The sequence below is a fragment of the Dendrobates tinctorius genome, unplaced genomic scaffold (genome assembly GCF_039654945.1).
Source record: "Dendrobates tinctorius isolate UK_male_01 unplaced genomic scaffold, ASM3965494v1 ptg000008l, whole genome shotgun sequence".
In the NCBI taxonomy this organism is placed as follows: domain Eukaryota; kingdom Metazoa; phylum Chordata; class Amphibia; order Anura; family Dendrobatidae; genus Dendrobates; species Dendrobates tinctorius.
Genome location: NW_027361676.1, coordinates 30,655,778 through 30,669,653, shown reverse-complemented (window position 1 = coordinate 30,669,653; position 13,876 = coordinate 30,655,778). Strand labels below are relative to the sequence as shown.

General features: G+C 43.5%; 1 protein-coding gene across 1 annotated transcript in view; it reads left to right on the top strand.

Moving 5' to 3' along the window:
• Positions 1-13,876, top strand: part of FSTL5 (follistatin like 5) — a 1,180,017-nt gene that overhangs the window by 789,524 nt on the left and 376,617 nt on the right. Inside the window, exon 7 of the mRNA XM_073576841.1 lies at positions 12,936-13,102. Coding sequence (XP_073432942.1) covers positions 12,936-13,102 — 167 coding nt within the window. The remainder of the gene's footprint in view (positions 1-12,935; positions 13,103-13,876) is intronic.

Below are 13,876 nucleotides of genomic sequence, written 5' to 3'. Positions count from 1 at the left end.
TTTTACTGTTCGGGTTTGTCCATCTCTAATTATCAATAAAACACTGGAAATCTAATTTACATCAGCAATCGTGACCCTGCACAGCAGAGGTATCTTTTCAGATATCTTAGGCTGGGCTCACATGTGGCTAGTGCTGCATCCCCATTCCTATTTATCAGAAATGCTGAACAGAAACTGATGAACGGACTGATCCCATTTTTTGCAAAGCTATCGTTTCCAATTTTCCTGTGCAACTGTTTTTACATGTAGCAGACAGGTACAGGTGCCAGTCCAATATCCTAATAACAATGCAATTTTGGATTTTAGCACTGATCCTAACCTGGGGAAACATATTAAAAAGGCTGAAGGCAAATGCTGCATTTTTGCATTAGTTTTGCCATCAGTTCTAATTCAAGCTCAAAAAATTAAGCTGATTCCATGGATACATGTGAACCTAGGCTATGTGTATTACCAATGATAGAGAAGGTTTAGAAATCTTAAACAATAAGATAAAATATTCCAGTGTGCTGTGAGTCCTTGAGGAATTTTTAGAAAAGAAAAACATTATTTCTTTCCTACAAACTTATCGAAGTTGTGAAACTAAAATTAAGCATGAGACATTCCCATTAGAGGCATTCATTACTTACTGTTTTCCACTGGCTATACCATAAAAGAGTAATTGGTAGCCACTAGCTACCAATTCTCAAGTGGAGAAGTTTTTCACAAGCAGGCAAACTCACTAATAAGATCTATGAGAACATTTTAATGCTTCCATATATAAAATCTAAATGGTTTAAAGTCAGAAATCAATAAATCAATGATATTAAGGCAAAGTCTGGGCCATTAAAATTAACACCTACTGTATTATACTGGAGGTATTGTAAATGAGATAAAATGTAATAAATTTTTTCAATTTAAATTATGTTTAAGAGATTGTCTCGTCTAGAGAATGTTAGATGAAACCTTCTAGTATGAAATAGGACTCGGATAAATTCCTGAAATAAAGAGTTTATTAGTTTATCTTTAGCTTTCAAAATATCATGACCTTAGTCTTAAGGCCCCATCTCACATAACGAGATCGTTAGCGAGATCGCTGAAACGTCACAGATTTTGTGACACAACAGCGATCTCGCTAAGTGTGACACATAGCGGCGACTGGCCCCCCGCTGGATATCGCTGATCATGTTCGAATGTCCTGGGCCATTTTTTTGATCGCTGGTTTCCCACTGGCCAGCATGCATCGCTGTGTTTGACTCCGACGAGTGACCTCGCTGGCGATGCAGAACTCAGGGACGCAGACATGAGTCATCAGAAAAGCTGCTGTGTGACAAGGTAACAATGACTGCCGAGGTCATTATACGGATCGCTGTATCGTTGCTGCGTCATTGAAGAGATCTGCCTGTTTGGCAGCTTACTAGAGACCATGTAGCGATGCACCAGCGATCCTTACCAGGTCGCATCATTGTCAGGATCGCTGGTGCATCGCTATGTGAAATGGGACCCTTAGAATTTTCTTGGAAGTGAGGTTAGCAAACAAGCTTATTCAATTTTAGTATAAAACATTGTCTCCCTCTCCTGCAAAAGTTAAATATCCATGAACCAAAAATGATTACATATTTGGCGTTTATGAACTCAAAATGACCAGGAGAATCACAATGGCAAGTCAGTTTTAGCATATAGTTAACATGTTAAAAAAAAAAAAAAAAAAAAAAACTGTGGGATTGCACTTTTTTTGCAATTTCACAGCAAATGGATTTTTTTACCATTTTCAAGTACATGACGTGGTAACCCCAATGATGTCGTTCAAAAATACAACTCATAACGCAAAAAAAAGCCCTCATATAGCCATTTTGACCAAAAAGTAAAAAGCTATGGCTCTGGAATGAATGGGAGCAAAAAACGAAAATGCAAAACCAAAAATATCTCTGGTCGTTAAGGGGTTAAGCATGTCCCATTTATGGTTGGTATCCCCAGTTACCATGAGATGGTCCCAGTCTACATGATTAAGTTCTTCCCTTAAATTGTTGAAAACAGCTTTCCTAAAGTTCCAGGTTTTTGCATTTCTCCTTTTGAGTGTTTGATAGAAAATTACTTTGAAACTTACCATATTGTGATAATTGCATACAGGACCCCCAAAGTCACTTCAAAACTGAACAGGTCCTTAAAAAAATACATTTTTTAAATTTCTTCAAAAAAATGAATGATTACTGATACAATTTTAAACCTTCTAAAATTCTAGCAAAATAAAACAACATTTTACAAGTGGTGCTGATGTAAAGCAGACATGAGGGAAATGTTGTTTATTAATGTTTTGTATGGTATGACTATCTGGATAAAAGGAATAATCATTCAAAGTTTGAAAATTGCAAATGTTTTGAAATTTGTGTTAAATTTCTGATATTTTTATAAATAGATGCAGAAAATGTTGAAAACATTTTACCATTTTAATAAAATACAATGTCACGAAAAAAAAAAAATCAGTCTGATGTGGTGAAGCATTCCAGAGTTATTGCTACATAAAGTGACAATGGTCAGATTTAAAAAATTTGGCCCAGTCACTAAGGGGTTAAATCTTTGAGGCATGAAAATAAAAATTCCAATTTTTCCTATAAAAATATTTTTAGCCCAAAATTTTGCATTTTCACAAGGGTCACAGGAGAAAATGGACCCCAAAATTTGTTGGGCAATATATCCTGAGTATGCCGATACCCCACATGTGGGTGAAAACTACTGTTTTGGCACACTACAGGGCTCAGAAAAGGAGTGATGGTTTTGGAACTCAGACTTTAATGGAATTTTTGCAGGTGTCATGATGCGTTTGGAGAGCCCATGATGTGTCTAAATAGTGGAAACCCCCCACAACTGACCCCAATTTGGAATCTAGCTGCTTCAATGAATTTATTTAGACATGTAGTAAGCATCTTGCATCCATAGGTACTTCACAGAATTTTACAATGCTGAACTGTGAAAATTAAACAAAAAATATATTTTTTCCAGAAAAAAAAATTTTAGTCCAAATTTTGCATTTTCACAAGGGTAATGGGAGAAAATGGACCTCAAAATTTGTTGTACAACGGTACCGCATATGTGGTCAAAAATTACTTTTGGAGCACTGTACTAATAATTAGAGTTGAGCGACTTTTGGTTTTTTAGGGTCGAGTTTCGTTTCGTGAAACCAGACTTTTCCAAAAGTCGGGTCGAGCAAGATCGGCCGATTATAGGGAAAAGTCGGGGTCGTCCTGAAACACGAAACCCAATGTAAGTCAATGGGGAATAAAAGTCGGCAGTGAGAGGAGGACAGGAAACACACCTACAGTGCCCATTTGAATGCCAAAAGCATCAATTCTTCTTACTTAAGCTTGTCAACCTTAATTAACTTCATAATACAAGTTACGCACTGAAAAATGGGGGTTATTTGGCTAAAGTTGTGGGGGGGTAGGGCTGGCTCCAGGTTTTCATGTGCCCTGGGCGAAAGAGCGCCCCTTTAACACATACCACAACTCATCATGCTCCGATACGGCAGAGAAATAGCGGTATAGTACAATGAAAAATACTTCACTTTTTACATCTCATGACGAGGCCCATCTATTTCTCCATACAGAATCATTGGTCCCATATAATGTTTGAAACAGTATATGATGAGCTCCACATAATGCTACAGTATATGTTGGTCCCCATGGATGAAGCTCCACTGTCTTATGGGCCCAAATTATGCTCAAAACATAATGGGCCCCATTTCTAATGCTCTAGTGTATATTGGGCCCTGTAAATGCTGCTCCAGTGTCTGATGTCCACCTTGGGAATGGTCCAGTGTATGGTGGGCCCCATCTATCATTCTCCAGAGTATAGTGCTCCCCAAAAATTGCTGTCCCAACATTGAAAACAATCAAATAAGTCTCCTCGCTAGGGAATCCCTGTACTACTCTGGACTCCTCATCGTCCCCATCTTCCATCTCACTGCACAGTATTTCAATCTTGCAAGTGCTGTGATCCTGAGCAAGCAGGGGGGGTCCACTCATTGGCGACGGCACTGGCACAGGGCCCCTGATAGTACGGTGGTGTGTCTGATGGCGGGTGGGCCGAACCTGCACTTTCATCTGCAGCTTCCTCTTTGTCACCGTGTAAGATGGAACTGTATATGGGAAGGGTAACCTGAGTTTCATCAGGGTCAGATTCAGGCCGTGTAGCGTGCGAGGGGAATGTAGTGGTCTGGGTCAATGTACCAGCAGATTCATCGAGCAGTGGCTGGGCATCAGTGCACTTGTGTCGCCCCCAGGAGTACGGTCGCCACAGTGGCATTACCATCCTCCAGGGAGTGTGATGTCATGCTTGGGAGCAACGAAGGATCTCTCTAGCAGGTTAACTGATTGGGCGGCGTTATTCCCACGAGTCATGACCCTCCAAACAGGCAAAGGGTTTGTTTTACGTGGGCAGTATGGATGCAAAGCTGAACCTTAAAGGAATGTCCAGAAGGGCACCACCAGGAGTGGAACCTACGGTTAAATTCGACTCCACCTGGGAAACCTCAACCATGCCAGCCACAGAAAAGATGCACACATTGCAAGCTTAATTCAGTTAATGAACGAGACTCCGTCATGCCCCGCGGTCCGAGTCCAGCTTACTAGAGGGACACGTGAGGCTCTGGCACATGAGATTGGCCAATAACTGGTGTGTCATGCCCTTACATGTCCGTGGCTGCATGTGCGCTACACTGAAAAGGCCAGAGTTTGTCGCTTACAGGTGCAGATAACCCGCTGAACAACGTTAGTGATGGGGATCACTGATTACAATTATTACCCGCGAACGATGATTTCCCAGTAAGTGCAGGTCAACCGCAGTTCCGGAATTAGGCCTAACCGTCATTCCTGAAAAAATGAAAAACTTACGTGTGCAAACCACAGGTGCTGTAGCTTGCTTAACAGCTTGCCAGCCGTTCTCACGCCCAGTATGGATTACACGTGATTGCACAAAGGTGAGAAAGGGTACCGTATCCCCGGATAACATGTATGGATAGCGTACACATTCAAAATATATGTCAATACATCAGGAGGCAGGCTCAGACGGTGTCAGGCACAGTATGGATTTGACGGCCCAGACTACACAGCGGAGGAGCAGGGAGAGGTAAAGATTGCAAATGCTGGGGCCCTGCCCAAGCAAGGGGGGCCCACTCGTGGGCATCGGTACTGGCACTGGGCCCCTCATAGTACGGCGGTGTGTCTGACGGCGGGTGTGCACAGAGACACTTGATTGCACTATGAGGGACCCTGTGCCAGTGCCTGCGCCCAAGATTCGGCCTACCCACCTGTCCAGGGCAACGGCACTCGCACAGTGTCGTGCGCTAGGTGGTGACCCCGGCCATGGGAGGGGAGGCAGCACAGTTAGGGAGTTTTAGAAAGTGGCATATGTTGATGTTGGACATTCAGCTGATGCAAAAGGCGAAATAGGTCAAGTCCCAGGAAGAGGTGGACCAAAGCAAGCCATTTTTCTGTCACCCTATGTGTCATCAGGGGAAGGTGGGACAAAATCCTTGGAAACCCATGCATGGTTCATTTTAATGAAGGTTAGATCATCCACATTTTGGGTAGACAGACGGGTCCTTTTTTCTGTCAGGATTGATCCAGCTGCACTGAAGACTCTATCCGATAGCACACTTGCAGCTGGGCAAGCGAGCTCCTGTAAGGCATATTGTGCCAATTCAGGCCAGGTGTCCAGTTTAGCGGCCCAATAGTCAAAGGGGAATGACCTGTGTGGGAGAACATCGATATGGGAGGAAAAGTAGTTTGTAACCATAGTTGACAACTGCTGTCTCCTGTCACTTTCCATTGATGCAGTATTACCAGTTGTGTGAGCGGTACTTGAAAAATCAGTCCACAATATTGTCATGAAACCCCTGTCTCCAACGCCACTTCTGCTGTGTGCACCATGAACACCTCTGCCAAGCTGCACCCGGCCCGTACGGCTCGTCGTGTGAGAACCATCACCGCTGCTGTGTGCTGGGAATGCCTCAAGCAACCGATTTACCAGAGTTGCTTGTTTATTAGCCAATATTAGGTCAAGGTTCTCCTGTGGCATTATGTTTTATAATTTGCCTTTATAGCGTGGATCCAGGATGCTGGCCAACCAGTAGTCATCATCGTTCATCATTTTGGCAATGCGGGGGTCCCTTTTTAGGATCTGCAAGGCATAATCTGACATGTGGGCCAATGTTCCCGGTGTCAATGATGCACTGCGAGTGCTGGTTGGAGGAGCACTTTCTGGCAAATCCACATCCCTCCAGTCACGCACAAACCCTGTACCAGACCTTGCCACGCCAACATTTTCACTTGCCCCACGAGATGCATCCTCCTCCCCTAAGTAATCATCCCCATCATCATCCTCCTCCTCCTCTTCTTCCTCCACCTCATCCAGGAGAGGTCCCTGAGCAGACAATGGCTGAATGTCATCAAGGATTCCCTCCTCCTCTTCCTCCTCATCAACATTGGCTGCAGACGCCTGCTCCTTAAGGTGCGTCAAAGTTTGCATGAGCAGACGCATAAGTGGGATGCTCATGCTTAGGATGGCGTCGTCTGCGCTTACCAGCCGTGTGCATTCTTCAAAATACTGAAGGACTTTACAGAGGTCTTTCAGCTTCGATCATTGCACACCTGTCAACTCCATGTCTGCTCTCAAAGTGCCTGGCCGTGTATCCTCCCACAAATGCATTATGGCCTGCCTCTGCTTGCACAGCCACTCCACCATGTGCAGGGTGGAGTTCCACCTTGTTGCAATGTCGATAATGAGGCGGTGGTTGGGAAGGTGGAGCAATCGCTGCAGCTTCTGCATACGAACAGAGTGTACAGGTGACCGGCGGATGTGCGCGCACAGTCTTCGCATCTTCTGGAGCAGGGCTGTTAACTCCGGATAATTTTTGAGGGAGCACTGCACCACCAGGTTCAAGGTGTGAGCCAAGCAAGGTATGTGGCTGAGTTTTGAAAGGGCTATGGCTGCCACAAAATTACGGCCGTTATCACTAACTACCTTGCCTGCCTCAAGATGTACACTGCCCAGCCATGACTCAGTTTGTCGCTTCAAGTACTCGGCCAGCACCTCGGCGGTGTGTCTGTCACCCAAACACATCATCTGCAACACAGCCTGCTGACGCTTTCCACTAGCTGCTCGATAGGGGGACACCTCGTGTGCAACTGTGGCAGCTGCAGATGGAGTGCTCGTATGACTGCGCTCTGTAGACGAGCTTTCGCTTCTGGAGGAGGAGGAGGAGGAGGAGGGTCGATCGCCTACAGCCAACTGTTTCCTATACCGTGGGCTAGGCAGCACTGTCCCACCACTGCTGTCCCCTGTGGACCCTGCATCCACCACATTAACCCAGTGCGCAGTGATGGACACGTAACGGCCCTGGCCATGCCGACTGGACCATGCATCTGTTGTGAGGTGCACCTTTCCACTCACTGACTGCTTGAGTGCATGGACAATGCGGTCTTTCACATGATGGTGGAGGGCTGGGATGGCTTTGCGAGAGAAGAAGTGGCGACTGGGTAGGTCATAGCGTGGTACTGCATAGGCCATGAGTTCGCGGAAAGCTGCGCTTTCCACCATCCGATAGGGCATCATCTCCAACGAGATTAGTTTGGCAATGTGGGCGTTCAAACCCAGTGTACGCGGATGAGAGACTGAGTACTTTCTTGACCTACTCATAGTGTCTGGGAGGGTGAGCTGGACTTGAGAGCTGCATATGGTGGAAGTAGCGGTGGACAGGGCGGACTGAGAGAGGGTTGATGATGGTGATGGAGTTGGTGTTCTTTCTGATGGCCTAGATTCAGTATTTCGTTGATATAACAGTGGGATTCCCTGACTGCTGTGGCCTTGCAACGACACCTCAACATTTGCTGCTGTGCTAACCAGTGGGCTGACAGTGGGGGAAACAATGTAGCGTTGCTGACTACCTTCTTTTGATCAGTTGCACATTTGGCACTTGAGGTTTGGTGTTGTGTCCACGCTTGCAAGTGCATGGTGGTTAAATGTCTAAGCATGCAACTGGTATTCAAATTTTTCAGATTTTTCCCTTGGCTAAAGGTCTTTGCGCACTTCTTACAGATAACCTTGGCCTGATCATGAGGAAAAGTGCCACACTACACTCTTCCTACTTTGGCAGACATTTTTGGCCTAGCACGCTGTGATGTTTTGACCCTCTGGACAAGCTGTCCAGCAACTCTTTTGATTTTTGGAACCTGTCTTTGGAGTGCTCCGGGCCTGCCAGATAACAGCTGTTGCGATGTCGATGTCTGCTGTGGATGCTCCTCATCTGAGCTATTGGAAGCAGCACCCTCTTCCCCCAATGGATGCCAATCTGGGTCAACAACTGGGTCATCCATCACCTCCTCTTCAATGTCATGTGCACCTTCCTCTGTGTCACCGTGTATGGTGGTATAGTGTGCGGGAAGGGGCACCTGAGTCTCATCAGGGTCAGAATCTGGCTCTGTACACTGCGAGGACAATTTAGTGCTCTGAGTGAATGTACCAGCAGAATCATCTATCAGCGGCTGTGCATCAGTGCACTCCATGTCAGATTCATCTTGGCATGGGTAATTCACCATTTCACTTGATAATCCAGGCATGGTATGTGAAAACAGCTCCATGGAGTAATCAGTAGTATGGCCTGCGTCATCCTTCAATCTTGGTTGGGGTGAAGGGCACAAGGAAAGGTGTGGTTCATGAACATGAGCCTCCAATGATGACTCAGTGCTTTTACTTTTTACAACTTCAGAAGAGGATGCGATAGAGCTGGAGGCTGAGTCAGCAATGTAAGACAAAACTTTTTCCTGATGCTCTGTGTTTAAAATCGGTTTGCCAACTCCTAGAAAACTAAGCCTTCGAAGCCTTATGGAGCCAGACGATGACGCAGGCTCAACACCTCCTGCATTCGGTCCTATTTTGCTCTTGCCACTACCATCAGATCCACCACCAAAACCATCATTACCAGCTGCCAACCCCCACCCAATTCCACGGCCTCTTCCACCAGCCTTCCTCATTTTTTGTAGAAATGTAGACAAAATCCAACAAACTATATAGTAATGTAAAACAAGGTACAAGGTGTCTATAGGACAGGGGAGATTTTGAATTTCTGCACACACTTGTGGACACTGGACACTTATGGATTGTGTGAGGCCCACTGAATATCAGAGCGCTATGTCACAGGCTCGATGGCACAGGTGTGAAAAAAGTGACTACAGGATCACAGAGATTTTGAGTTTCTGCACACACTTGTGGACACTGGACACTTTTGGATTGTGTGAGGCCCACTGAATATCAGAGCGCTATGTCACAGGCTCGATGGCACAGGTGTGAAAAAAGTGACTACAGGATCACAGAGATTTTGAATTTCTGCACACACTTGTGGACACTGGACACTTTTGGATTGTGTGAGGCCCACTGAATATCACAGCGCTATGTCACAGGCTCGATGGCACAGGTGTGAAAAAAGTGACTACAGGATAAGGGAGATTTTGAATTTCTGCACACACTAGTGGACACTGGACACTTTTGGATTGTGTGAGGCCCACTGAATATCAGAGCGCTATGTCACAGGCAGAAATTGGCTAGTGTATCACAAACTACAAGGTGTATGTAGAATTGGACAGAATAGGAATCTCTCTAGAGTGTAGGTCTGTAAGAACGGAACAAGTCCTCCACTTATCCTTCCACAGTGATGCACAGATAGCTTCACTGTGGCCGTGATAACAGCCGTTACACGGTACTGAGAGGAGCGTGCACGTACACGGCTGTCCGGTGTACGTAAAATTGTCAAGCTCCGTGTTTTTTAAGTATACGGACTGACACACGCTGTCTCTCTATAGTTTTGAATGTGATCAAACAGCAAATATATTTAACTGTTTGAAAGCTAGACAAAACTAGTAGGTGCAGGTCTGTAAGAACGGAACATGTCCTCGACTTATTCTCACAGAGTGACACACAGCTTCACTGTGGCCGTGATAACAGCTGTTACACGGTACTGAGAGGAGCGTGCACGTACACGGCTGTCCGGTGTACGTAAAATTGTCAAGCTCCGTGTTTTTTAAGTATACAGACTGACACACGCTGTCTCTCTATAGTTTTGAATGTGATCAAACAGCAAATATATTTAACTGTTTGAAAGCTAGACAAAACTAGTAGGTGCAGGTCTGTAAGAATGGAACATGTCCTCGACTTATTCTCACAGAGTGACACACAGATAGCTTCACTGTGGCTGTGATAACAGCCGTTACACGGTACTGTGTGAAGAGCGTACACCGCTGTATGGTGTGAAAAAATGCACGCTCAGTACCTCAGCAGGACAAAAAAAAAAATTGGGATTGCTTTTAAAAAAGCAGTTTGCAGAGCAGTGGGTAAACAGCAATGCAGCTGTCAGGAAGCCTTAGAAGGCAGCCTAACAACCAACACCGCTGATCCACCACAATATAGCCTCCCCTTGCACTGCACACACAGTGACTGGTGTGTTGTACAGGCAAAATCGCTAGCAGCAGAAGCAGTTTTTTTTCTTCTTCCCTGCCTAACGCTCTCCCTACAGAATCAGCAGCAGCAACCTCTCCCTATGCTAAGATCGGCAGAAGTAAGATGGCGGTCGGCGTGCACGCCCTTTTATAACCCCTGTGACGCCCACCAAAGCAAGCCAATCACTTGAATGCCCTTCTGAAAGATGGTGGTGACCCCTGCCTATGTCATCACGTTGCCCACAGTGTCCGTGGATCCTGATTGGCTGAAAAAGAGCGCAAAACAAACTTTTGAAACGCGACTTTGGCGCGTAATTCGCCGACCTCGTGGCCGACCTCATCCTAGGGTCGGGTTTCGTTTCATGAAACCCGACTTTGCCAAAAGTCGGCGACTTTTGAAATTTTTCGACCCGTTTCGCTCAACTCTACTAATAATTATCAAGTGGAGTTTTTCACAAGCAGGCAAACTCACTAATAAGATCTATGAGAACATTTCTAATGCTTCCATATATAAAATCTAAATGGTTTAAAGTTAGAAATCAATAAATCAATGATATTTAGGCAATGTCTGGGCCATTAAAATTAACACCTACTGTATTATACTGGAGGTATAGTAAATGAGATAAAATAATAGATTTTTTCAATTTAAATTATGTTTAAGAGATTGTCTTGTCTAGAGAATGTGTTAGATGAAACCTTCTAGTATGAAATAAGACTCAGATAAATTCCTGAAATTTAAAGAGTTTATCAGTTTATCTTTAGCTTTCAAAATATCATGACCTTAGTCTTAGAGTTTTTTAGAAGTGAGATTAGCAAACAAGCTTATTCAATTTTAGTATAAAGCATTGTCTCCCTCTCCTGCCAAAGTTAAATGTCCATGAAACACAGTTCAAGTACAAATCATGATGGTATGGTCTGGTCACAGTTCTCCGCACCAAATTTTAACAGGCACATAATCATGTATAAGGCTAGTCTGTAGATCACGGTCTGTAATTGGACCGAGCATCATGAAATCTAAATTTAGCTTTATTCCTGGAATTGTGCGTGTTTAGTGCTTAAATATCAATTCTTATATTTAAGAATTATCATTAAAGAGACATTCCCATCAATTTATCTGAAATATTGCAATCATTCTATTAAATAGCACTTTCTACTTACAATTGCACATTTTGCCCTTCTAAACAGTTAATTATTTTTTTTTTGTTCTATGACATCACATTATTAAAAACAGACTAGCTGAAAACTTCTAAGCTCTGTGCAGAAATAGTCCATTTTCTCTGAATGAGTCATCACTTCAAGGGTCCATGGCCGGCGGGAGTAGTGGAGCAGCTGAGCCAGCATTTGAAGAGTGAGATGACTTGTGCATGGTAAAGAGACTTCCTGCTTCTATATAGAGCTCAGAAGCATTCAGCTAGGTGTCACTGACCTAATGGAACTCAGAAGAATTAACTAAGTAGAAGGGCAAAGTGCTATATAATATGATGTTTGCAATGTATTAAGAGGATAAAAACTTTAATGAGAAAGCTTCTTTTTCATTTATTTTTATACCTGTCACTAAATGACCTAGTAACATACCAATACAGCATAAGCAACATCCTCTAAAAAAAATGATGTTCAGTAGTTAAGTGAAATTGTACTCTATACACCGGTCACAGACAGAGTAAAGGGCCCTTTACACATAGTGATATCGCTAGCGATATCGCTAAAGCATCACCGATTTTGTGACGCAGCCGCGATATCACTAGCGATATCGCTACATGTGATACCTCTGACCGGCTCCCCGCTGGCTATCGCTGATTGCGCGAGATTGGCCTGGTCCATTTCTTGTCGTTGACTTCCTGCTGGCGATGATGAGCAAGCCATGGACGCGGGCGGAAGACTGTCATCGCCGCCGCGTCTGACAGGTGAGTAACGACCGCCGAGCATCGCTGCGTCGCTAGTGAGATCTACCTGTTTGGCAGCTCACTAGCGACCACTTAGCGATGCACCAGCCATCCTGACTGGGTCATATCGTGGTCGGGATCGCTGATGCATCGCTAAATGTAACGGGGCCTTAATAGCTTACGCTCAAGAAGATGTGTCTGCACGTGGCTCGCTTTTGCTTTCCCAGATTTGTTTCCATTCAAAGAAGTTCAAACTTAGTACCAGGTTTTCTTTAACATATTAGCGATTCCCTGAACAATTTGTTATTATGCAGAAAGCATTGTTTGGCCTTTAAATAATGCATCTACCTGCAGGTGAAATCTGTCATGCTTAGTATAAGTACGACTCTGTATCTCTCTCAAGTGAAATGCTCTTCTTATTCTCCCAAGTGATAGTTGTCATTCACTTTAATAGAAATGTCAGGTTGACTTTTTTAATTTACATAATTTAAAGACAATATTTGATTTATTTAGCATAAAACTTTTTCTTGTATAATGAAAGCTATACCTCTGTTAACAATGTCACATTTGTATCTTTGTATGATTGCAGAGGTTGTTCAGTTAATCCTTCCTGAAGATCTGACACTGAGCTTTACGACAGTAACAGTTGGGCAAAGCGTTGTATTGATCTGTGGGATACAAGGAAATATGAGGCCTCCTATTATTTGGAAACGTAACAATGTTATCTTGAACACCTTGGACTTAGAAGACATCAATGTAAGTTGGGAAATATTTATTTTTCTCTTCCAATATTCCTCCATCATTTTATTTAGGCTGGACTCAAACGTATTAGTTGTGTCTGGCAATTCCTTTCTATTGCCTGACACAATTGATGACTTTTTTGCATCTGTTTCATTGGTTCTGACAATAATATGTTGCTTGTGGTGTTTTACTGTCTAGAGACGTCCAGCAATACAACTGATATAACTGTTGTCAAAACTGCTCCTAAAAAATAATGGGATCAGTTTTGTCATTAGTTTGACATATGAATTTCTGTACCATTCCATAGGGAAACAAAACTGAATTATGTCTTCCTTTTGATCTAAAAAAAAAGACCTACAGGAAAATGGATTTCCAAAACATGATGTATGGTGGAAGTTAAGAAGTGAAAAAAGTAGAAAATGATAATTGGATATAATGTTTAATTATTTGTAAGTGGGCGCTGAATTCTGGACTGACCATATTCAGCATCCACTGCTAGATTGGGCAAATTATTATCATATCATATTATTACTATTATTAATTTATTTTTAGAGCACCATTTATTCCATTGTGCTGTACATGATGATTTGCATACATAATACATAAAATTAAGTCAAGAAACTAATAATGACATTCTAGTACAGAAAGTCTTGAGGTTTTACACTCTACATGTTAATGGGTAAGTTTCAATTAGGTTGGAGGGTTGCATCAACTTAGGTGGTGGAGAGGTGGGTTATTTCAGGCTGTATACTTTCTTGAAGAGGTTAGTTTTCAAGTTCTATCTCAAAG